Below are 25696 nucleotides of genomic sequence, written 5' to 3'. Positions count from 1 at the left end.
TTATAGATTTCTTATTAAATCAATCTTTGTATGTTAAAAAATTTATAAGTTTTATAGATCTACTATTAAATAATTAATTGTATTAATTTACTGTATGTAAAATTTTTTATTGTTAAGTTATTTAAACTTCTAATATGCTCATTTATCAGATTAATATATAAATAAATATATACTCCTAGCATTTTTGCCAGTGCTACGCACCGAGTATGATTTTTGTTTTTTATCTAACTATATAAAACACTTCTAATTAAAAATTAAATTGTTGCATGAAAAAATTCTTTGTTATTCGCAAACAAACGAAAGTCTTAATTTGAAAAATTGAATGTGGTGAAATGGAAACTGCCTAAATTATACGGAAAATCATTTTAGTAATATATGCTAAAATGAGTGATAATTAAATTACGTTTGATTACGTTTTCTTATTTGCATCTGAATATAGCTTGCTAGCTCCATATATTTGGAAAATTTTAAAAAATCTCATATATAAACACTTCATCATCAATACTAAAATTGTGGAGTTAACAGGTGTTCATTGATCTGAAATATATAAAAAAAAATCTAGATTTGAAACTGAAGTGATGAATATGGAAACCAGTACATAATTGAAAAAAGGGATTGAATAATTTACTGTCAAAATCAGCGAAAAGCCAAATAAACATGACTGCCTTTCTTTATTTCATATGAGTTATAGCAGGTTGACCTTCTTATCCGAAAATTTAAAAAGTCAAATATATAAAAACTTACTTATCGAGAGCTAAAATTGTGGAGTGAAAGATACTCTATTAATCATGCAATTATAACAAAAAAATCTTGATTTTAAAATTGACATAATGAAACATGGGACACCGCAATACATTAAAACAAACACGTATTGTAATAAGAATGTCATAATAGTGGAAATCAATGAAGTTTGACTTCTCTATTCGCATATAAGCTATAGAATCCAGATCCATGTATCTGAACGTTTGAACAATCTTTGTATATGAAAACTTCCTTCTCAAGAGCTGAAATTCTGGAGAGAGAAAAGACTCAATTAATTTGACATTATAACCCCAAAACGTATTGATTTGCTTATTGCATTGTTAATGTATATGGAAGTCACTATATTTATACAAAATGGATTGTAATAATAAAATGTCACAATCATTGAACACAATCGAATCAAATTTGATTATGTTCCTTATTTACATATACGTTACAGCAGGCTAGATTCCTGTATCTGCAAATTTTAAAATTGTCTAATATATAGAAAACTTCCTTAGTCAAGAGTTAAATTGTGGAGTGAAGAAATACTTTGTTAATCGGAAATATAACAAAAAGTCGATTTGAAAAAATTGATTCAATTTTCAAATCGACTTTTTGTTATAATTTCCGATTAACAAAGTTCTTTCTTCACTCCACAATTTAACTCTTGATAAGGAAGTTTCTATATATTAGACATTTTAAAATTTCAGATACAGGAATCTAGCCTGCTGTAAACTTATGTAAATAAGGAAACTAATCAAAATTTAATTCGATTTTCAATGATTTTGACATTTATTATTACATCCCTTTTTGTATTAAAATATAGTGACTTCCATATACAACCCATTCAATAAGCAAATCATATACTTTTTGTTATAATTTCAAAATTATTGAGTCTTTCTTCTCCATAATTTCAGCTCTTGATAAGGAAGTTTTCATATACAAAGATTTTTCAAACTTTCGATACATGGATCTGGATTGCTATAGCTTACTTGCGAATAGAGAAGTCAAACTCATTTGATTTCCACTATTATGACATTCATTATTACATACGTTTTGTTTAATTTATGCGGTGTCCATGTTCATTATATTCAATTTTAAAATCAAGATTTTTTTGTTATAATTGCATTCTTAAGAGTATCTTTTCACTCCACAATTTTAGCTCTCGATAAGTACGTTTTTATATATTTGACTTTTTAAATTTTCGGATAAATAGTCAAGCTGCCCTATAACTCATATGTAAATAAAGAAAGGGCAGTCAATGTTTATTTGCTTTTCGCTGATTTTGACAATTTATTATTACAATCCTTTTTTCTAATATATGTACTGGTTTCCATATTCATCACATTCAAGTTTCAAATCTAGATTTTTTTATATTAATTTCATCTCAATGCAACACCTTTTAACTCCACAATTTTAGTTCTTGATGATGAAGTGTTTCTATATTAGATTTTAAAATTTCCCATATATGGATCTAGCAAGCTATAATTCATATGAAATAAGAAAACGTAATCAAACTTAATTTAATTATCACTAATTTTAGCATATATTACTACCTGTATTTTCGTATAATTTATGCAGTTTCCATTTCACCACATTCAATTTTCAATTAGACTTTCAGTTGGTTTTCGAATAAACAAGAATTTTTCATTCAACAATTTTAAATTTTATATGAAGTTTTTATATATTAGATAAAAAAACAAAAATCATACTGTGTGCGTAGCACTGGCCAAAATGCTATGAGTATTATTTATTTATATATTAATCTGATAAATGAGCATATTAGAAGTTTAAATAACTTAACAATAAAAATTTTACATACAGTAAATTATAACAAATTATTATTTAATAGTATATCTATAAACTTAAAATTTTTAACTATACAATATTGATTTAAATAAATCTATAAACTTATAAATTTTTATTCCAAAACATAAAAAATTATTATTATATAAATATTTGGTTATATTAATGATACTAATGAAAAGTATATTCCGTTATAAAAACAAACGGAATCTATTCCATTATAAATATTTATCACGTATATCTTCTTATTATAAATTTTAAATATAGACAATAATTGTCGATATAATTTTAGTAATGTAACTGAACTTATGATCACATATGTATTCCTTTATTGATGTATTCCTTCAAGGTTAGTTATTCCTTAACTTATCAATCAATTTTATTAAGGACGGGAGAAAACTCTTTTATCAGCTATTCACCTTACTTTTATAATTAAGTAATGGATGGAGCTTTATAATCTGCATAATCAGGTTAAGTTTAAACTTATTTCTATTTCTAATACAAAGATTTATATAGTCTGCGTCGTTATAAACTTTTTTCATCAGAAGATTCCATTTAATGAAATGTACGTACAAGACGAAGACCGACGAACTAACCAAATTCTTATTGTTTATATGACGAAGACTATTTGATTTTTTTAAATAGATAAACGAACCAGACAGTACATCTTGTGTATCAGTTATTCAAATTAAATATTTGAAGTCAAGCAGAAGTGTAGTTCGTTCGTTCGACAATTCAAGAAGAGTTATTCAAGTTTAAAGAGAAAAGAAGCAGTTCTACTGAAGTTTGTGTGATTAAATATTAATAGACTATTATTTCACTTCTCAACTAATTTATCATTATTGTATTTATTTATTAAATTAATTCACTCTCGAATTAATTTAATTATGAATTATATTGATTAACTTAATTAAGTGAATAATTTTCTATTTTAAATACCATTTTATTTCTTTATTTATCACCCAAAACTAGCTCAGCAAGACAATCCATGATTGTCTTACTGAACTAGCCACATGGGTTTGAAATCAGTGTGCAAGACAATTCAATTGTCTTTCTTGCCGTGTGATTCAATGTGTGCAGACAATTCAATTGAATTGTCTTGCCGAATGACTTAGTTTGGCAGCAAGACAATCCTTTTGTCTTGTTCTTGCCGAGGGTCACACATCTGCAAGACAATCCTTTTGTCTTGTCTTGCCGAATGCTTGTTGTGTCAAGACAATCCTGGTGTCTTGCCGATTCTTGTGATTGTCTTTCTGCCAATAGATTGTCTTTCTGACTTGGTTAAAGCTTGGTAGCAATTTGTAATTGTCTTTCCTTGCCTCTTTTGTCTTGCCCAAGCCTAGATTGTCATACTCTCCTTGTATTTGTCTTTCCTAGCTTGTAATTGTCTTGTCCTAGTGATTGTCTTTCATGTACAATGCTTTGCCTATAAATATGGCATTCATTCTTCATTTCAAGTGATCATCACTTTGTAATTCAAAGCTTTGTAAAGCTTTCAAGTTTCGTAACTTGCTTGATCGTTATATCCACAGTTTTCTGTGCTTTGATAACCCGGTTGTTTTAATCACTAAATCTAGAATATACCCTGTCAAATTTATTCTACGAAACTTTAGTGGACATTAAAAACTGAACCATTATTAATTATATAACGACGTTAAACATTGTTATATTAATTAATTATAATCTGATTAACAAGTTATATTTAAATCAGATTCACTTCCGCGATTATTGGTATCGATTGTATTCAACCCCCCCTTCTACAATCGTATCTGGACCTAACAGTAATAAAACAACTCAGAAATAAAGGACAACTACAGAGCTGAACAGGGGGACAATTACAGATAAAGCAGAACATGGGATAAATTGGAGATAAACATGATTGAAAACTGTCCCTAATTGGCGCATGATTCATAAAGACCGTCATAACTTTTTTTTACACAGATAAAGATAAGTATATGAATAAGCAAGCATAATATACACAATCCACAAAAAAGGATAGACGTTAGATTAGAAGAAAATGGACGGACCAGATGGAGGACTATATACTAGGTTGTTCCAATCCTAGTGGAAACTCCTCTATGTTGGGTTTACTGAAATATTCGTTTGAAGTATATAACAATTATTCGCGAATCTTCAATGCATGCTTTCACATTGTCTGTATATTATATATTGTAGACCATCTAGTTCAAATGGGATAGCAGAAGTTAGATTATCGACTCCTTATATAATATATAAAGGTTCACAGTCGAGTGTGGTGTTAGACAAACCAATGGAACGGCTGAAGTATTATTTGGAATAGTTTATCTTGACTATTGAATAATACTTATATACTTTGTGTATATTGAACGGGATCAAATAGTAGAAATTGTTTCTTTAGTTCTGACAATAAAGAACTAGATTCTATGATGTTATTAATGCTTAAATTCTTAATCCGGATTTAGTGATTGACACTTGTATTTAATGCACATGCCTTGACTCATAAATTAAGTAATTTATTTTAAATTACGATTTATGTGTTGGGCAATGACATTATATACAGAGTGGGATATTGACTATAGAAGGAAACGGTGTCCGAAAAATATATTCGGGTGATGATGTCCTCTGAAAGCTCATAAAGATAATTATGCTTTAGTCATGCAGGCAGATTTGTTCTTGCATAATTATAAGGTTGGTGGATGATCAAGGATAAAAGATATTAAGTAAATTAATTGTCATAAATTAATTTATTAATGGACATGCGATATCTTTGTTAGGTCCGGAAACGTTGTAGAAGGGGGGTTGAATACAATCGTCACTAAAAATCGCGGCGGAATAATCTGATTGAAATAAACTAGTTAATCAGATTTTAATTAATTAATTATACAATGTTTTAAGTCGTTATTATATATAATAGTTCGTTTTAATGTCCCACTAAAGTTCGTAGAATAAATTCGACAGGATGTATTCTAACTTAGTGATTAAAAACAACCGAGTGTTCAAAGCACAGAAAACTGTGGATATAACAATTGCAAGTTACAAACATTGAAAGCTTTTACAATGCAATGAACAACTTGAATGAGAAAGTGAAGAATATATTAGGCAAAGCACTTGGAACTAGGTATGACATTGAAAGGAATGACTTAGTAGCTTAGGATGACATAACAAAGCAAAGCCATGCCAAGGGAAGGAAGGAATGACATTTTAAAAGGAATGTCATACTGCACACACACGGTTATGACATTATTTCCTTGGCCTTCAAGGGTCCTTTGGCATGACTTAACTAGCCATAGTCATACACAACCATTCGGTATGAACTATTAAGTCATAAGGGCTCAAACGGTAGACTTATTAAAGTCATACAAGCACAAGCATTACATTAACCAAGAAAGTCATACTGATTGACACGGTATGACTTTCTCAAGTCATGCAATGGGAAGACATGTGAGTGCACACGGTATGACTTTCCTAAGGAACTCATACCGAATGATACACTCATACAAAACACACCAGAATGACATTTCTAAGCTCATGTTGACCATGCCATGATGAGTGACACGGTATGACATTAATGAATAATGTCATACCGACTGCTATATGTATGTAAACACTTGATTTTAATTAAATAATATTCATAATCACTTAATTAATTATATTAATCATATAAATCTAAATTAAATAATTCGACAGGTGAATCAATTTAATAAATAAATTATACAACCAATTTAATTATTTTGAAGATGAGTGATTAAAGAATATTTAAATAATTCTTTTCTTTAAGCAGCAGGGACTCCCGACATGTTTAAACGCTTTTTGTTGTAGATCTTCGTCTTGATTGAACGGCACTTATAGTTGATGCAGAACATTTAATCTGAGTAGCTGACACCACAATGTCGTCTGGTTCATCTGTATCTAGCTGAATTAAATATTCTTTATCAATAAACATTTGAGACGTGGCTTGTTCGTCGATTCTTTGTCTTCGTAGTCTTCTTCATTAGTAACAATAGTATGGATCTTCTGATAAGTAAAGTATTAAACTTTTTTATTTTCACCAACACTGAGAAAGATTGTAGAAGGGGGGGTGAATACATCTTTTACAAATTTTAAAAGATTCAAGAATGTGATACCACTAAACACAGTAAACAGAAAAACACCAAGTATTAAAATACGGGTGGATTGAATGATCCACCCGTGAGATTTTATTAGAAGAATCTGTGGATTGTTTACAATTCGCACAGCTGCCTGGTTCATCACTCAAAACAAGTTCTAACTCTCAATTTTCTCTCAAGTAATTTGACAAGTTCAACTGATGCTACTAACTTGGTTATATACCCAAGTTTTACAAGCTTTTAGCTAGATTACAAAATGCACTCTAATCTAAAAACAATGCTGCACAACTTTGTCTTATGCATGCTTTCTGAGATGTCTTCATCTTTGACCCTCATCTTTATTGATCCAGATTGCACTGCATGAGATAAGTATGTTCTGCTTCTTCTTTATTTTCCTAATTAGGCTTCCATGTCTATTTAGTGTAATTCGATCCATGTGATTTGTCAGACTTAAGCTCAGTCACTTTCAACTGCCTCTTTGCTTCATCAGTTGAAAGTTCTGGTTATTCAACTGCTCTTGACTTCATCAGTTGAATGCCCGGCTCATCAGTTGAATGAATTACAAACTTCATCAGTTGAATGCTGTTCCAGTCTCATCAGTGAATTCCTCGCATATCAGTTGTGAACACTTTGTCTTCAGTTGAATGCTTGATTTTCATCAGTTGAACATCATCCAGTCTTCATCCGTTGAATAGTACATCTCATCAGTTTGAATATCCTTCACTTGTAAAATTACATGGCTGGATCTACAATTAGCCATCCATTCTCCCATCCGTTGATCATTCCCAAAGACAAGCAACATACCATTACAACTGAAATTTGATAAAGGTTCTAAGTAAGACTATGTTACAAATTTTTAGTTATCATCAAAAATTATGATTCCTAACCATCTCCCCCAATTTATGACGGAGAAGATGCAGACATAATTCTACACTTGATGATAACAAAAACATTAATAAAATAAAATGCAGAATTTAAATACAAGAGTTAGAAAAGATACAGATGATTCTGCTCCTCTAGACTGAGCAGTTTACTTGTTCCTAGAAGATCTTCTTCTTCTCGGACTTAAGTTTTCTTCAAGAATATGATTTGCTTCTGAAAGATCCTGTAGAACCATTCTTCATCACTATCTTGTCTGTTGAGCTTGGATTGGAGAGTCTTCAGGATTCAAGCTAGCAACTTGAGTGATCTTTAGGTCTGAAAAATCTCCTAACACCTTGATTGTCCCTAAATTCCATAACTGGAGTAGGTTTCATGATGAATTTTCTTTCCAGTGTAGGGAATTTTCAGCCTTCTTTGTAGACTAGCATCTGAGTTCCATTCCTTCCTGATCTCAAGGATTTCTTTTTAGTACCATTGCTTTGCAGGTGGTTGTAAATCCTCCAGTCCTCTTCATAGATCCATATATTTTTGTTGAGAACTGAATCCCTCACGAATTCAGAACTCTGTTAAAGGGCCAGAGACATCACCCTGTTTTTTTAAGAGAATACCAATCTTTCAGGTAACTTGAAGTGCTTCTATTCCTCTTACTCTTGAAGATCATCCAGCTCCAGCTCCAACTCAAGAAAAGATTCTTCAATGTTAGCATGATCGAGTCATCAGGATTTTCAGGTTCTTTTGGAGGTTTGGAGGGTTAGCCATCCTCTTAGCCACAGACTTGACCTTCTTCTTTGGCTTGGCAAGATTCTTGGACAAGAAAACTGGAATTGGAATATCTTCCAGTCAATTTGGCTCCTCCTTTGGCATTATTGGTCACTCATGGAAGTTGACCATCTGGATGTACTACTGTGGTATCCTTGATTGGAGAAGAAGAGGCTTGAGATAGGCTTTTCTGGCACTCTTCTCTTCTCTTGGCTGCCTCAGGCATCTTAGTTTTAGATTTGACTCTCTTTTTCTTTTGGAGGAAGATGTTCAAGAGGCAATCCTTTCTCATTTAAAGCTCAGCTGCCAACTCCCTTCCAGCTCAATAGCAAACCTTTCATCCACCTCTATTTGGTTTAAAGAGAGTTGGGATTCAAAATCCTTTTTTCACCTTCTCTGGCCACCTCTTCAGCTTTTGCCTATGAGTCATGAGGGATGGCGAGTTCCAATAAACAAATTCTGGCCTTCTCTGTAGATGATGGCAAAACTGAGCCTTTAAGGCCACATCTGCACAATCTTTATAACTTTTGATTTCTTGGCCCAAAAGCTTGTATCATTTTTGTCAGGCCTGCTAAAGGAAGTAGATTGAGCTTGAGTCTTTTCCAGGCCTGGAGTAAACCACAATTGTTGGAAAACAGAGTTGGCTTGAACTCATTCGAAATGATTGGCTCACCCTTCGCTGTCTTGGAGGGAATAAACAATCTCAGGTGTATCACCCTGAGAATTGTGGTTGTGGTTGGAAAAGAGATTTGAGCTGTTGTAGTGGATTGTAGAAGATGTGGAAGATTTTTGCCTAGTTGAGCCACTCTCTTTGCAATTGGAGTCCAATTCTTTCATCCTTTCAATCTTTGCTTTTCCCTTTCAGTGTGGAAGGAAAGGAGAGGGAATTGGCTGATCACTTCTGCAGAGTTGGTAATTCTTTCTCCCCCTTTTTGTTAGCAGCAAGTGAGGGGATGGACTGGAAGGAAACACCAGAGGGCAAGAAGAAGATGTTGAAGAAGTCCAGTCTGAATTCTTTGATGCTGCACATCCTATCCATTCTAGAGTTTAAGATATAGACATTTCCTTCCAGAGCTTCCACGTGCTTCTCCAATTGTAGTTGTTTTTGCTAGATGCAGAAAGAGCTGATTTGACCTGAGCTGGAAGCTTTCATCAATTTGTTTGGTCAGATCAGTCTTAAACCGAGCCAATAAGAAAATGAGATGCTCTATCTCTTTCTGAAAGTGGGAGTTGATATTTGTGAAGCTTGAGGTTTTCCAAACTTGACTGGCAAGTGGTGGCAAGAGATGGCTTGAGAGGAGGATGAGCTTCCAGGTGTGTGATGAAGAATGGTGGAGGCTGCCTTTCCAGCTCCATGCTAACAACCATTGCATTGAGACTGCCTGGAGAGCCATGAATGTAGAGAGTGGTAGGTTGTTCACCAAGGGTTCCTCAAGCGTCCTTGAGGTCTTCATCACTATCATCATATGAAATCATCTCCAGCGCTTGGCAGGCAGAGCTGTAAATGCCTCCTTTGCTCTAAGCCTAGAAGATGTAGTGTTGAATTAGATTAAGGTGCCTCTCAGCTGCTTGATTGTCCAATCTGGCACAAATCTGAATGGAAGACATTCCATGAGTAAAAGTCCAGGGTCTAGTTAAACACCATCTCATATGGATCTGTATTCAGCTTGAAACTCTTGTTCACTTAACCCTTCCCTGACACCTGCATTTTCTCAATTTCTCTCTGTTCTTGCATCCAGGGCTCCCCTTGGCTCACAACACACACCACCTCCCCTCACTTCACCTTACTAAGGGTCACTGTATCCTCTCCTTTTCCTGGCTAGAAGGAATGCCAGACTCTCCACACCCTCTCCTTTGCCAGCTCACTAGGCTGCCTCTCCACTCCATGCTCACTTCACTCAATCCTAACAAGTGTTGTGCTCCATGTGACAATGCCTTGTAGACGAAGTTAAGTAAATTTGAAGTAGCAACAGTTGTCACTGATGAGAGACATCAGTTGAAACATGAGTAGCGGATGCATTTCAACTGATGAGAGCTGTTAGCAGATCAGTTGAAGGACAAACACTTGTCAACTCTGAGGGAGATCAGTTGAAGAAAATGAAGAAATAGGTTAGAGGCTGTGATAGTTGAGTCTGTGGTGGATTGATTTTAATGGTATCATCCACAGAGCACACTTTCACAAAAGAAGGAATGGAAGAGAAGAGAAAGATCAACCAAATCATCAAAGTGTGATGATCCATCTCAGAGGGGGACTTCTCCCTGAAATCTAAAGATGGAGAATTTACAAGTGTGTGTGAATCAATTCCACATCCACAGAAGAGGTTGGGATTGTGTTTGAGGTTGTAGAAATAGTAAGATCATGAATATGGGTAATTGGATTTACTGAAGAAGGGGGCTGTGACTCCACACTTTATTGGAGTCACATCAATCTGAATTGAGAAAATGACAGGAATACATTCCTGTGTGTGTGCAGAGTGCTTTGATTCATCACTTCTTTTCTTCTTTCTCCCATAGGCTTTAAACAGGTGAAGAATGGTGTCCCTCCCCTTTTTTGACTGTGTCCTTGCTGGGACTGTTTCAATAACAACATCCTTTTGTGAGGATGCTGCTAGGATGTGCTTAAATCCATATTAACATCTCACAGTCTTTTGGGAGACTGCAGTGGCTAGCTGGTTAGCAACTCACCTCTCCATCCTTATCCTTAGGGTTTCTTTGATGTCACCCTTCCTCCCCCCTCACTTCCTCCAATCACCCTCCCCTCAGGCTTGTGTTTCTTAGTTTTACAACAGATGCCTTTGGGAGGCATCTGAGGTTGGTTTAGAAGACTTGGTTTTAGAGGGTTTTGCTACTTGTGTAGTGGTGTGGGCCTCTTCAACAGCCCTGATAGCAGAAAGCAAAGAAGTTGAGGGTTGAGAGAGAGTAGTAGGAAAGCCTGTACCTCTTTTGCTTTCAGCCTCCATTATTGGCAGTAACACCTCCAAGGAGGGTACAAATTCATCCTGAAGAGGTCTTTAAAGACTCTCTTTCCTGACAAAACTGGGAAGCTTGGCTTCCTTTAGTAATAACTCGCTTTTTGTTGAGATCTGCTTAGCCAGCATCATCAGAAATCGAATAATAAATTTTCCTAGGTCTACCAGTTTATCACCTAGTTTTCTCCCCAATTTCTTGGATCCTCAAACCACCAAATTGAAATATTCATTAGTCAGGTACATGTAAGCATTTGTAAATCTGGGAGTGAGAGCATTGAATTACTAATCTTACCAGAAAATTGCCTTAATAAAAGCTCACATTAATAACTCCATTCTCTCCTAAGACCCCTTCTTTCTATTTTACCTAAGGCATCAGTTGGCAAAACATAATTCCTGGCATAAAGTAAATTAACCAACTGATTATCACTAGGCAAAGTAAAACAGTATCTTCAGGAATCTAAAGCCTGCTTTCATAACACAGCATTGACGAATGAATGAATTTTATTATTATGCAGAGAAAGTTAGAGTTTCACTCCTTACTATTAAACTCTGCAGAGGTCCACCTTTCCTCCACTATTTCCATGGTAGATGATAGGGCTATCAGTCATAGCATAAGAGAGCTTGCTTGACTTGATGAACTCCATCATCCTGTGATACTCCTTCTCCTCCACAGCTTTAGTATCCACAAATGACGCAAAGTTGTTCTTCTACATAAATAAACCCATGGTGCAGTATACTTCTTCATGGGTGCCATTGTAGTTACAGAGAACGCTTGAGGAAAAATTAAGAGTTTGCTTTTGCACAGAGAGAGAAGAGAACTTGAAGAATTCGAAAGAGTGAGATGAAAAGAAGTGAAACTAAATTAAAACACTTAAATACTTTCTCAGAAAAATTGCTGTGATTGCGTGAGAAATTACCGTTGAGAAGAACTTACTTTTATTATCTCTACAAAAATTACACACACGATCGTTGTATAAGTAGGTGAGAGACAAAGAAATTTCAACGGCTCAGATCTGATAATATACTTCAACGGATGAAATAAGCGCCTCTTTAAACTTCCTATTCAACTGATGAAGATCAGTTGAAGGCGTCTTCAACTGGTGTCATCCGTTGAATGAAAAACAACCAGAGGATATTGTTTCAAGCATCAGTTGAAAACAATTTCACTAGTCCATCAGTTGAAATATTATAGATTTTATCCAGAAATATAAATTAATTCAATTTTGATAAATCACAATTAATCAAATTCTGGCTGTGCCAAATTACAGGAAAAATTCACTCTAATTAGGAGAAATTTAACATACCTAATTTACTTACCAACCTTGTGAATGTGGATTCATCAAGAGGCTTTGTGAAATATCTGCAATCTGTTTCTTCACTTGGAACAAAATGTTCAACCTACAGCCATCACACTTTCTCTTATGAAGTGATATTGATGTCAATGTGCTTGGTTCTTGAGTGTTGTACTGATTTTCAGTTATAGCCACATACACTGGTGTTGTCACAAAAATATTGGGATTTTTGAGAGATTTATCCCTAATCAAGTAATTGATTTCTCATCCACAATAATTGTGCACAACCAACTTCCATGCTGAATGTACTCAGCCTCAGCTGTAGAGGTTGATACAGAATTTTGCTTTTTGCTAAACCAAGAAATCAGCCTGTCACCAAGAAATTGACAGGTGCCTGTTGTACTTTTCTATCATTTTGCATCTGCAAAATCAGCATCTGATATCAATTAGATCCATCCAGAGTCTTTGGGTACCAAAATACCAAGATTTGGTGTTCCCTTAGATATCTGAATCTTCTTTTATTAGCAATAAGATGTGATCTTTAGGATCAGATTGAAATCTACACAGAGGATGTAGAAAACATAATATCTGTCTACTAGCTGTCAAAATATAAAAGAGACCAACCATGCCTCTATAATTAGAGATATCCACAGAATTCTCATTAGGACCTCAAACTCTAATTTGGTGGCTGTTGGCAGGTGAGTCTTAGCTTTTGCAATCCAATAAATCAAACTTTTTAGTAGATCATAGATGTACTTCAGTTTGATTTATGTAATATACCTTCTTAACTTGTTTAACTTGTAAACCAAGAAAGTAGGTGCGCTCTCCCATCATGCTCATTCATACTGATTTTTCATTAGATTAGCAAACTTCTTGCAAGTTTCTCATCTGTAGAACCAAAAAATTTTCCTCTACATAAATTTGAACTGAGAATAAAGGCCCCATTTACATTTCTGTAAAATAGTGTTTTATCCACAGTTTCTCTTAAAAAATGATTATCTACAAAAGATATTGAGACAGAGTGTCATACCCTTGGCCTTGGTGCTTGCTTTAGTCCATAGAGTGCTTTAATAAAAATAAACATACTCTGGGAATTCTGGATCTTCAAAACCAGGAGGCTGACTGACATATACCTCCTCTTCCAGTTCACCATTTAGAAAAGCACTCTTGCATCCATTTGATAAACTTTAAAAATTTGCATGAGCCGCATAGGCCAGGAAATATTCTTATTGCTTCCAATATTGCAAACTGGTGCAAAGGTTCTCATCAAAATCAATCCTTCCGATTGAGAGTACCCTTTAGCAACAAGCCTGCCTTGTTCCTTGTGACAACTCCATTCTCATCCACTTTGTTTCTGAATCCCCACCTTGTTCCTGACAATAGTTCTGTTTTTAGTTTGGGTACCAGCTTCCATACATTGTTTCCTCAAATTGATTTAATTCTCTTGCATAGCAAGAACCCAATCAGCATCTTTGGAGCATCTTCTATGACTTTAGGTTATCCGTGGAAAGGAATGCACTGTACAAACACTCATCTTGAGTGCTCTTCTTGTTTGTACGATGTCATTTGCATCTCCAAATATTAGCTCAAAGGATGATCCCTTGTCCACTTTCTTTGTGGTGGAGAGTGATGTCTTGATGATGTTGGCTTCATTATTGAAGTTCAGGTTTCCATGTTGGAAAGCTCCCCCTAAATTTGACCTCATCTAATTTTCGACTGATTGAAACTTGAGACATCTTTCAAACTTTGTATCCTGAGGTGTTCAACTGATCCCTCCAATTAGTTTCAACTGATGCTTCGTGAATTTCCAGTTGCATTTTCCTTGCACTAGAGAGTCATCAGTTGGGAATATTAATTCCAGGATAATTCCAACATTTTGCAATAATGTCAATCATCATCACTTGTCATACGAAGTCACTTCACCTTCATTTTCAAATTGAGTTATCATGAAATCCTTTCATCTGAGAATCATTGCAACTTCTTATCATCAAAAACCCACATGGATTTGATTCCATAACACCATGTTGTGTTCTCAGATTATATACTCTAAATGATTTTCCATCAGAGTATCAACAAAAATGCTTCTTATGCCTATGGCCTCAAAATTTTTCCAAGATTTTCCCTTGATTTCTTAGAACTAAAACACTTGCATATCCAAATACATGAAGGAAACGTAATTGTTGGCTTCTTTCCTTGAAGAGTTGAAAGGAGATGGTTAGATTATGAGGTTTGGTAATTAGTGAAATGTTTTGACGTGAGCAGCAGTGTTCACAGGCTTCAGCCCAAACCAATGGTTGGACAGTTGCGCTTATTAATCCTATGGTTCTTGCCGCCTCAATTAAGAGGTTCTATTTTTCCTTTCAACCAACACCATTGTTGTCTGTGGAGTTCTTGGTTGCAGATAAACTCATGAGTAATTCCCTCTTCTTCACAAAATCTTTTCCTCACGAGTTCTTGAATTCTGTCCCCTTGTCACTTCTTTCACCCCCCCCCCCCCCCCCCCCCCCCCCCCCCCCCCCCCCCCACCCCCCTTTCCACACTTTGACACTTGATTGTTGTTTAATGCCTTGATATGATTGGATGATGATTTCCCAGCTTCATCCTTAGAATGCAGAGAAAGAAAGTCCAATGAATCTTTGAAAATCATCAACACTCATAGCAATATTTCTTCTTTGAAATAGCCCTATGCGTATGCGTCCAAACCAAACTCCTATATGCAAGATCTGAAGGGGCTTCACATTGATTGAATTGTGAAAGAGTTTGCTTTTGAAAGAGCTTCTCTTTGCTTTCCTAGCTGACATGGCTCCAAAAGTCCCTCTTTTGAGACCTTCCAGCTTTGGTTAGACCTTCTTCCCAAGTCCTTCTTTACTAACTCATTCAAGGTTTGACATTACGATGAGACAATCTCTTATGCCATAGCCAACTGTCATCTGAGCTGCTGCTGAGAAGGAAGGTGATCGATTCAGCTTGCAGATTGAGTCAGCTACTACCACATTTCCTTTTCTTTGTCCAATCAGAACCACATTGTGTCATCTCCTTTGGTGACAACACAGGCTTTGCAGAAGTGAAATTTACTTTGTAACTTTGTCACAGAGCTGACTGCTGCTAGCAAGGTGTGCCTTAGACCAGACACCAATGCAACTTCATCAATGATGACATTCTCTCTTGCCAATCAAGCCATATCCCATAGTTATCTTTGCTTTGTCATCTCCAACGGTTAATGCTAGGGCCAGCTTTCTCCACAACTTTGTGACCGGAGTAAGAATCACCAGTCCATTGTGCCTGGAGCATCCACTATCCACAGTACCCACAAATTCTTCTTGTGGTTTCCCTGCACACATTTCCCAAACAGATCAAGTTGATTTTGGAACCCAAATTGCTTTGGGTCCAGCTTTGTTAGTCTTAGCGCCTTTTCACCTTCTCAACCTTTTCTTGGATGAATATGGGTTTTCAATCTTTGGTCTTGTTGATAAAACTGGGAATTCAACTTTGTTTTCAAACAAGGCCTTTGAGGCATGCATAATTGTTCACTTCCATGCAATTTGACTGAAATGATGGCATGTTAAAGGCATTGAATAGGATTTAACATATGGGCCTGTTAGGCTGAGGACTACGGATTGTGAGCCATAAACAGGCCATCATATTCATAGCGCGAAAATACTGTCAGGTCGAGAACAGATGTCATAGGAATAGGCAAAGACAAATTAGGCAGCAATCACAGTTTCTACACAATTAGAGGACTAAACGATTACACTACCACACTTACGGGGGCGAGGGGGTTTTCCAAGAGCACTAGCATTGGAGTGTAATTGGTGTGCTGTTAACTCCTATTTTGCCATTCTATTCCTTTCTTCTTTTTAGTCTCCGCTTACCGATATGCTCACTAGTATCAACTTCTTCTGTTCTTGTTCTGGAATAAGAGTGTTATAACACTATTACTGGTTCTCAAGAAGAACTATTCTCACCTTTAAACAAAATTCTTTCTACCAGGACCATATTTCTTGTTAAGCTTCTTTGAACACTCTTGTCAACTGATGAGTTTTTGTTCAATGATGACTCTCATCAGTTGGAACTTTGCTCTTCAAACTGTATGATCATCATCAGTATTCTATCACTTGAACTGTTTCTCAGATATCTCACGCACTTTCTTATTCTTTCCCCTCATTCTCTACAAAGGGTCTCTCTACCTTGCATGTTGATGATATTGGTGGGAAAACATCCTACCTGATTTCCATTTGGCAATAATTCTCTTGTTCCTTATCAAGCTGCTTTCTTATGATCTCTTCTCTTTTCGAACAACCAAGAGTCATCCTTGGCTGTCTGGACACTCCATTTTCCGCTCTCAAACTCAAATACATTGAGCTTCTTAAGCCAACGTTTATATCACTAAGAAAGGTGTTAGCTTCCTTAATCCTACTATTTTCCTTAGTGAGAAGATTTTATAAGAAACATGCAAAGATACCATCTGTAGGACATTTCATTAATAGTAGCATTGCATTCCTCTTTTAAGTTAACTCAACTAGGTTTTGTAGTGAATACCTTGACTACTGCTTCAGTGTTTTCTTCTTGATTGTTGGAGTTGGCCATAGAGCTAGATTGCCAACTCCTCCTCTCATCAGAATCATCTCCAGCTGCCCCATCACCTTCTTTGTGATGAATGCTCTTTCCTTTGTTTGAGAAGTCATAATATTTCTTTTTGGTAGTCAATGTTTCACTTGACTTCTTCTCAACTTTAGGCTTTTGCATATTTGCAAAGGACCTGCCATTCCACAGTTATGAAGACTTGAATTTTGATCTGTATACCATGCTTTATCCTACTTTGGGATTGCCTTTTTAAAAATTTTGCGAATTAAACTTCTTTTTGCATTTCAGTTTTGGAGAATCTTCTTGACATGAAGGCTAAGGCTCATTTTTTTTTTTTTTTTTCAATTCCATCCTTTCTTCACCAGACCAGATCCTTCTTTCTCCTTCTTCTTCCTTGCTTGACTTGAGGCTCTCCTATGACCAACTTTCAGTTTCTTCAACTTGGATTTTCCCTTTGTCCTTGACAGTATTCCTCAGCGATGCAATTAGAGCACAGATGAATGCCCTTTCTTTGGCTTTTCTCAATCTCTTCATCTTGCTCCATTTCAAGCTCATACGTTTTGAATGTTTCCATACAGTCTCTCTAGAGTATTCGTCTTTTGAACTCTTGTGTATTTTGAGGACGAGACCTGTATGGGCTTCCATTCTGGGAAGAGCTCTAAGAATTTAAGTTGAATCCTCACTTGATATACTCTCAAAACAACTTTAGACCATTAACAGTTTTTGAAATCTGGTTAAATGTACTTATAAATTTTTATTCCAAACATAAAAAATTATTATTATATTAAATATTTGGTTATATTAATGATACTAATGAAAAGTATATTCCGTTATAAAAACAATACGGAATCTATTCCATTATAAATATTTATCACGTATATCTTCTTATTATAAATTTTAAATATAGACAATAATTGTAGCATATAATTTTAGTAATGTAACTGAATTATGATCACATATGTATTCCTTTATTGATGTATTCCTTCAAGGTTAGTTATTCCTTAACTTATCAATCAATTTTTATTAAGGACGGGAGAAAACTCTTTTATCAGCATATTCACCTTACTTTTATAATTAAGTAATGGATGGAAGCTTTATAATCTGCATAATCAGGTTAAGTTTAAACTTATTTCTATTTCTAAATACAAAGATTTATATAGTCTGCGTCGTTATAACTTTATTTCATCAGAAGATTCCATTTAATGAAGATGTACGTACAAGACGAAGACTCGACGAACTAACCAAATTCTTATTGTTTATATGACGAAGAATATTTGATTTAAATAGATACAAATGAACCAGACAGTACATCTGTGTATCAGTTATTCAAATTAAATATTTGAAGTCAAGCAGAAGTGGTAGTTCGTTCGTTCGACAAATTCAAGAAGAAGTTATTCAAGTTTAAAGAAGAAAAGAAGCAGTTCTACTGAAGTTTGTGTGATTAAATATTTAATAGACTATTATTTCACTTCTCAAATAATTATATTAATTATGTAATTTATTTATTAAATTAATTCACTCTCGAATTAATTTAATTTATGAATTTATATGATTAACTTAATTAAGTGAATAATTTTCTATTTTAATATACCATTTTATTTCTTTATTTATCACCAAAACTAGCTCAGCAAGACAATCCATGATTGTCTTACTGAACTAGCCACATGGGTTGAAATCAGTGTGCAAGACAATTCAATTGTCTTGTCTTGCCGTGTGATTCAATAGTGTGCAAGACAATTCAATTGAATTGTCTTGCCGAATGACTTAGTATGGCAGCAAGACAATCCTTTTGTCTTGTCTTGCCGAGGGTCACACATCTGCCAAGACAATCCTTTTGTCTTGTCTTGCCGAATGCTTGTAGGTGTGCAAGACAATCCTGGATTGTCTTGCCGATTCTTGTGATTGTCTTTCTGCCAATAGATTGTCTTTCTGACTTGGTTAAAGCTTGGTAGACAATTTGTAATTGTCTTTCCTTGCCTCTTATTGTCTTGCCCAAGCCTAGATTGTCATACTCTCCTTGTATTTGTCTTTCCTAGCTTGTAATTGTCTTGTCTAGTGATTGTCTTTCATGTACAATGCTTTGCCTATAAATATGGCATTCATTCTTCATTTCAAGTGATCATCACTTTGTAATTCAAAGCATTTGTAAAGCTTTCAAGTTGTTCGTAACTTGCTTGATCGTTATATCCACAGTTTTCTGTGCTTTGATAACCCGGTTGTTTTAATCACTAAATCTAGAATATACCCTGTCAAATTTATTCTACGAACTTTAGTGGACATTAAAACTGAACCATATTAATTATATAACGACGTTAAACATTGTTATATTAATTAATTATAATCTGATTAACAAGTTATATTTAAATCAGATTCACTTCCGCGATTATTTGGTATCGATTGTATTCAACCCCCCCTTCTACAATCGTATCTGGACCTAACAGTAATAAAACAACTCAGAAATAAAGGACAACTACAAGGAGCTGAACAGGGGGACAAATTACAGATAAAGCAGAACATGGGATAAATTGGAGATAAACATGATTGAAAAACTGTCCCTAATATGGCGCATGATTCATAAAGACCGTCATAATTTTTTTTACACAGTATAAAGATAAGTATATGAATAAGCAAGCATAATATACACAATCCACAAAAAAGGATAGACGTTAGATTAGAAGAAAATGGACGGACCAGATGGAGGACTATATACTAGGTTGTTCCAATCCTAGTGGAAACTCCTCTATGTTAGGGTTATACTGAAATATTCGTTTGAAGTATATAACAATTATTCGAGAATCTTCAATGCATGCTTTCACATTGTCTGTATATTATATATTGTAGACAATCTAGTATCAAATGGGATAGCAGAAGATTAGATTATCAGACTCCTTATATAATATAATAAAGGTTCACAGTCGAGGTGGTGTTAGACAAACCAATGGAACGGCTGAAGTATTATTTGGAAATAGTTTATCTTGACTATTGAATAATACTTATATACTTTGTGTATATTGAACGGGATCAAAATAGTAGAATAATTGTTTCTTTAGTTCTGACAATAAAGAACTAAGATTCTATGATGTTATTAATGCTTAAATTCTTAATCCGGATATAGTGATTGACACTTGTATTTAATGCACATGCCTTGACTCATAAATTAAGTAATTTATTTTAAATTACGAATTTATGTGTTGGGCAATGACATTATATACAGAGTGGGATATTGACTATAGAAGGAAACCGTGTCCGAAAAATATATTCGGGTGATGATGTCCTCTTGAAAGCTCATAAAGATAATTATGCTTTAGTCATGCAGGCAGATTTGTTCTTGCATAATTATAAGGTTGAGTGGATGATCAAGGATAAAAGATATTAAGTAAATTAATTGTCATAAATTAATTTAATTAATGGACATGCGATATCTTTGTTAGGTCCGGAAACGATTGTAGAAGGGGGGGTTGAATACAATCGTCACTAAAAATCGCGGCGGAATAATCTGATTTGAATTAAACTAGTTAATCAGATTTTAATTAATTAATATAACAATGTTTTAAGTCGTTATATAATTAATAAGGTTCGTTTTAATGTCCACTAAAGTTCGTAGAATAAATTCGACAGGATGTATTCTAACTTAGTGATTAAAACAACCGAGTGATCAAAGCACAGAAAACTGTGGATATAACAATTGCAAGTTACAAACAACTTGAAAGCTTTTACAATGCAATGAACAACTTGAAATGAAGAAAGTGAAGCCATATATATAGGCAAAGCACTTGGAACTAGGTATGACATTGAAAGGAATGACTTAGTAGCTTAGGAATGACATAACAAAGCAAAGCCATGCCAAAGGGAAGGAAGGAATGACATTTAAAAGGAATGTCATACTGCCACACACGGTATGACATTATTTCCTTGGCCTTCAAGGGTCCTTTGGCATGACTTAACTAGCCATAGTCATACACAACCATTCGGTATGACATATTAAGTCATAAGGGCTCAAACGGTATGACTTATTAAAGTCATACAAGCACAAGACATACATTAACCAAGAAAGTCATACTGATTGACACGGTATGACTTTCTCAAGTCATGCAATGGGAAGACATGTGAGTGCACACGGTATGACTTTCCTAAGGAAACTCATACCGAATGATACACTCATACAAAACACACCAGAATGACATTTCTAAGTCATGTTGACAATGCCATGATGAGTGACACGGTATGACATTAATGAATAATGTCATACCGACTGCTATATGTATGTAAACACTTGATTTTAATTAAATAAATATTCAATAATCACTTAATTAATTATATTAATCATATAAATTCATAAATTAAATTAATTCGAAGGTGAATCAATTTAATAAATAAATTATACAACCAATTTAATTATTTTGAAGAGTGAAGTGATTAAAGAAATATTTAAATAATTCTTTTCTTTAAGCAGCAGGGACTCCAGACATGTTTAAACGCTGTAGATCTTCGTCTTGATTGAACGGCCACTTATAGTTGATGCAGAACATTTAATCTGAGTAGCTGACACACAAATGTACTGTCTGGTTCATCTGTATCTAGCTGAATTAAATATTCTTTATCAAATAAACATTTGAGACGTGGCTTGTTCGTCGATTCTTTGTCTTCGTAGTTCTTCTTCATTAGTAACAATAGTATGGAATCTTCTGAATAAGTAAAGTATTAAAACTTTGTTATTTTACACCAACTATGAGAAAGATTGTAGAAGGGGGGGTTGAATACAATCTTTTACAAATTTAAAAGATTCAAGAATGATACACTAAACACAGTAAACAGAAAAACACCAAGTATTAAAAATACGGGTGGATTGAATGATCCACCCGTGAGATTTTATATAGAAGAATCTGTGGATTGTTTACAATTCGCACAGCTGCTGGTTCATCACTCAAAACAAGTTCTAACTCTCAGATTTTTCTCTCAAGTAATTTGAACAAGTTCAACTGATGCTACTAACTTGGTTATATACCCCAAGTTTTACAAAGCTTTTAGCTAGATTACAAAATGCACTCTAATCTAAAAACAATGCTGCACAACTTTGTCTTATGCATGCTTTCTGAGATGTCTTCATCTTTGACCATCATCTTGATTTGATCCAGATTGCACTGCATGAGATAAGTATGTTTCTGCTTCTTCTTTATTTTCCTAATTAGGCTTCCATGTCTATTTTAGTGTAATTCGATCCATGTGATTTGTCAGACTTAAGCTCTAGTCACTTTCAACTGCTCTTTGCTTCATCAGTTGAAAGTTCTGGTTACTTTCAACTGCTCTTGACTTCATCAGTTGAATGCCCGGCTCATCAGTTGAATGAATTACAAACTTCATCAGTTGAATGCTGTTCCAGTCTCATCAGTTGAATTCCTCAGCATCATCAGTTGAACACTTTGTCTTCAGTTGAATGCTTGATTTTCATCAGTTGAAACATCATCCAGTCTTCATCAGTTGAATAGTTACATCTCATCAGTTGAATATCCTTCACTTAGATAAAATTACATGGCATTGGATATCTACAATTAGCCATCCTATTCTACCCATCCGTTGATAATTCCCAAAGACAAGAAACATAACAATTACAACTGAAATTTGATAAAGGTTCTAAGTAAGACATGTTACAAAATGTTTATGTTATCATCAAAAATTATTGATTCCTAACAATCTCCCCCAATTTATGACTGGAGAAGATGCAGACATAAATTCTACACTTGATGATAACAAAAACATTAATAAAATAAAATGCAGAATTTAAATACAAGAGTTAGAAAAGATTACAGATGATTATGCTCCTCTAGACTGAGCAGTTACTTGTTCCTAGAAGATCTTCTTCTTCTGGACTTAAGTTTTTCTTCAAGAATATTGATTTGCTTCTGAAAGATCCTGTAGAACCATTCTTCATCACTATCTTGTCTGTTGAGCTTGGATTGGAGAGTCTTCAGAGTATTCAAGCTAGCAACCTTGAGTTGATCTTTAGGTCTGAAAAATCTCCTAACACCTTGATTGTCCCTAAATTCCATAACTGGAGTAGGTTCATGATGAATTTTCTTTCCAGTGTAGGGAATTTTCAGCCTTCTTTGTAGACTAGCATCTGAGTTCCATTCCTTCCTGATCTCAAGGATTCTTTTTAGTACCATTTGCTTTGCAGGTGGTGTAAATCCTCCAGTCCTCTTCATAGATCCATATATTTTTGTTAGAGAACTGAATCCCTCAGAATTCAGAACTCTGTGAAGAGGCCAGATGACATCACCCTTGTTTTTGTAAGAGAATACCAATCTTTCAGGTAACTTTGAAGTTGCTTCTATTCCTCTTACTTCTTGAAGATCATCCAGCTCCAGCTCCAACTCAGAAATTTCTTCAATGTTAGCAATGATCAGATAGTCATCAGGATTTTCAGGTTCTTTTGGAGGTTTAGGAGGGTTAGCCATCCTCTTAGCCACAGACTTGACCTTCTTCTTTGGCTTGGAAGATTCTTGGACAAGAAAAGCTGGAATTGGAATATCTTCCAAGTCAATTGGCTCCTCCTTTGGCATTATTGGCTCATCATGGAAGTTGACATCTGGATGTACTACTGTGGTATCCTTGATTGGAGAAGAAGGCTTTGAGATAGGCTTTTCTGGCACTTCTTCTCTTCTCTTGGCTGCCTCAGGCATCTTAGTTTTAGATTTGACTCTCTTTTTCTTTGGAGAAGATTCAAGAGGCAATCCTTTCTCATTTAAAAGCTCAGCTGCCAACTCCTCTTCCAGCTCAATAGCAAACCTTTCATCCACCTCTATTTGGTTTAAAGAGAGTTGGGATTCAAACTCCTCTTTTTCACATTCTCTGGCCACCTCTTCAGCTTTTGCATATGAGTAATGAGGATGGCCAGTTCCAATAAACAACTTCTGGCCTTCTCTGTAGATGATGGCAAAATGAGCCTTTAAGGCCACATCTGCACAATCTTTATAACTTTTGATTTCTTGGCCCAAAAGCTTGTATTCATTTTTGTCAGGCCTGGCTAAAGGAAAGTAGATTGAGCTTGAGTCTTTTCCAGGCCTGGAGTAACCACAATTGTTTGGAAACAGAGTTGGCTTGAACTCATTCAGAAATGATGGCTCACCCTTCTCTGTCTTGGAGGGAATAACAATCTCAGGTGTAATCACCCTGAGAATTGTGGTTGTGGTTGGAAAAGAGATTTGAGCTGTAGTGGCTGTAGAAGATGTGGAAGATTTCTTGCCTAGTTGAGCCACTCTCTTTGCAATGGAGTCCAATTCTTTCATCCTTTCAATCTTTTGCTTTTCCCTTTCAGTGTGGAAAGGAGGAGGAATTTGGCTGATCAATTCTGCAGGAGTTGGTAATTCTTTCTCCCCCTTTTTGTTAGCAGCAAGTGTAGGGGATGGACTAGGAAGAGAAACACCAGAGGCAAGAAGAAGATGTTGAAGAAGTCCAGTCTGAATTCTTTGATGCTGCAACATCTCATCCATTCTAGAGTTTAAGATATAGACATTTCCTTCCAGAGCTTCCACTTGCTTCTCCAATTGTAGTTGTTTTTGCTCAGATGCAGAAAGAGCTGATTTGACCTGAGCTGGAAGCTTTTCATCAATTTGTTTGGTCAGATCAGTCTTAACAGAGCCAATAAGAAAACTGAGATGCTCTATCTCTTTCTGAAAGTGGAGAGATTGATATTTGTGAAGCTTGAGGTTTTCCAAAGCTTGACTGGCAATGGTGGCAGAGATGGCTTGAGAGGAGGATGAGCTTCCAGGTTGTGATTGAAGAATGGTGGAGGCTTGCCTTTCCAGCTCCATGCTAACAACCATTGCATTTGCAGACTGCATGGAGAGCCATGAAGGTAGAGAAGTGGTAGGTTGTTCACCAAGGGATTCCTCAAGAGCATCATTGAGGTCTTCATCACTATCATCATATTGAAAATCATCTCCAGCATTGGCAGGCAGAGCTGTAAATGCCTCCTTTGCTCTAAGCATAGAAGATGTAGTGTGAATTAGATTAAGGTGCCTCTCAGCTGCTTGATTGTCCAATCTGGCAAAATCTTGAATGGAAGACATTCCATGAGTAAAAGTCTCAGGGTCTAGTGAAACACCATCCAATATGGATCTGTATTCAGCTTGAAACTCTTGTTCACTAAACCCTTCACTGACACCTGCATTTCTCTCAATTTCTCTCTGTTCTTGCATCAAGGGCTCCCCTTGGCTCACCACACAACTCACCTCTCCCTCACTTACCCTTACTAAAGGGTCACTCTTATCCTCTCCTTTTTCCTGGCTAGAAGAAAATGCCAGACTCTCCACACCCTCTCCTTTTGCCAGCTCACTAGGCTGCCTCTCCACTCCATAGCTCACTTCACTCAATCCTAAAAGTGTTTGTGCTACCATGTGATCAACTGCTGTAGAAGAAGGTAAAGTAATTGAAGTAGCAGCAGTTGTCAACTGATGAGAGACATCAGTTGAAACATGAGTAGAGGATGCATTCAACTGATGAGAGCTGTTAAGCAGATCAGTTGAAGGACAAACACTTGTCAACTGATGAGGGAGATCAGTTGAAGAAAATGAAG

At 35.3% G+C, this 25696-nt stretch overlaps 1 protein-coding gene across 1 annotated transcript in view; it reads right to left on the bottom strand.

Annotated features, from left to right (window-relative positions):
• The window catches only part of LOC108203381 (uncharacterized), a 49529-nt gene extending 31763 nt beyond the window's left edge, over positions 1 to 17766 (bottom strand). Inside the window, exons 1-5 of the mRNA XM_064083672.1 lie at positions 17543 to 17766; positions 17077 to 17296; positions 16762 to 16961; positions 16410 to 16447; positions 15707 to 15868 (exon numbers count right to left, since the gene is read on the bottom strand). Of these exons, the coding sequence (XP_063939742.1) occupies positions 15707 to 15868; positions 16410 to 16447; positions 16762 to 16961; positions 17077 to 17296; positions 17543 to 17766 (844 nt within the window). The remainder of the gene's footprint in view (positions 1 to 15706; positions 15869 to 16409; positions 16448 to 16761; positions 16962 to 17076; positions 17297 to 17542) is intronic.
• Positions 17767 to 25696: the final 7930 nt, after the last annotated feature.

Source organism: Daucus carota, chromosome 8, assembly GCF_001625215.2.
Source record: "Daucus carota subsp. sativus chromosome 8, DH1 v3.0, whole genome shotgun sequence".
Lineage (NCBI taxonomy): Eukaryota > Viridiplantae > Streptophyta > Magnoliopsida > Apiales > Apiaceae > Daucus > Daucus carota.
This window is presented reverse-complemented; position numbering and strand designations above follow the sequence as displayed.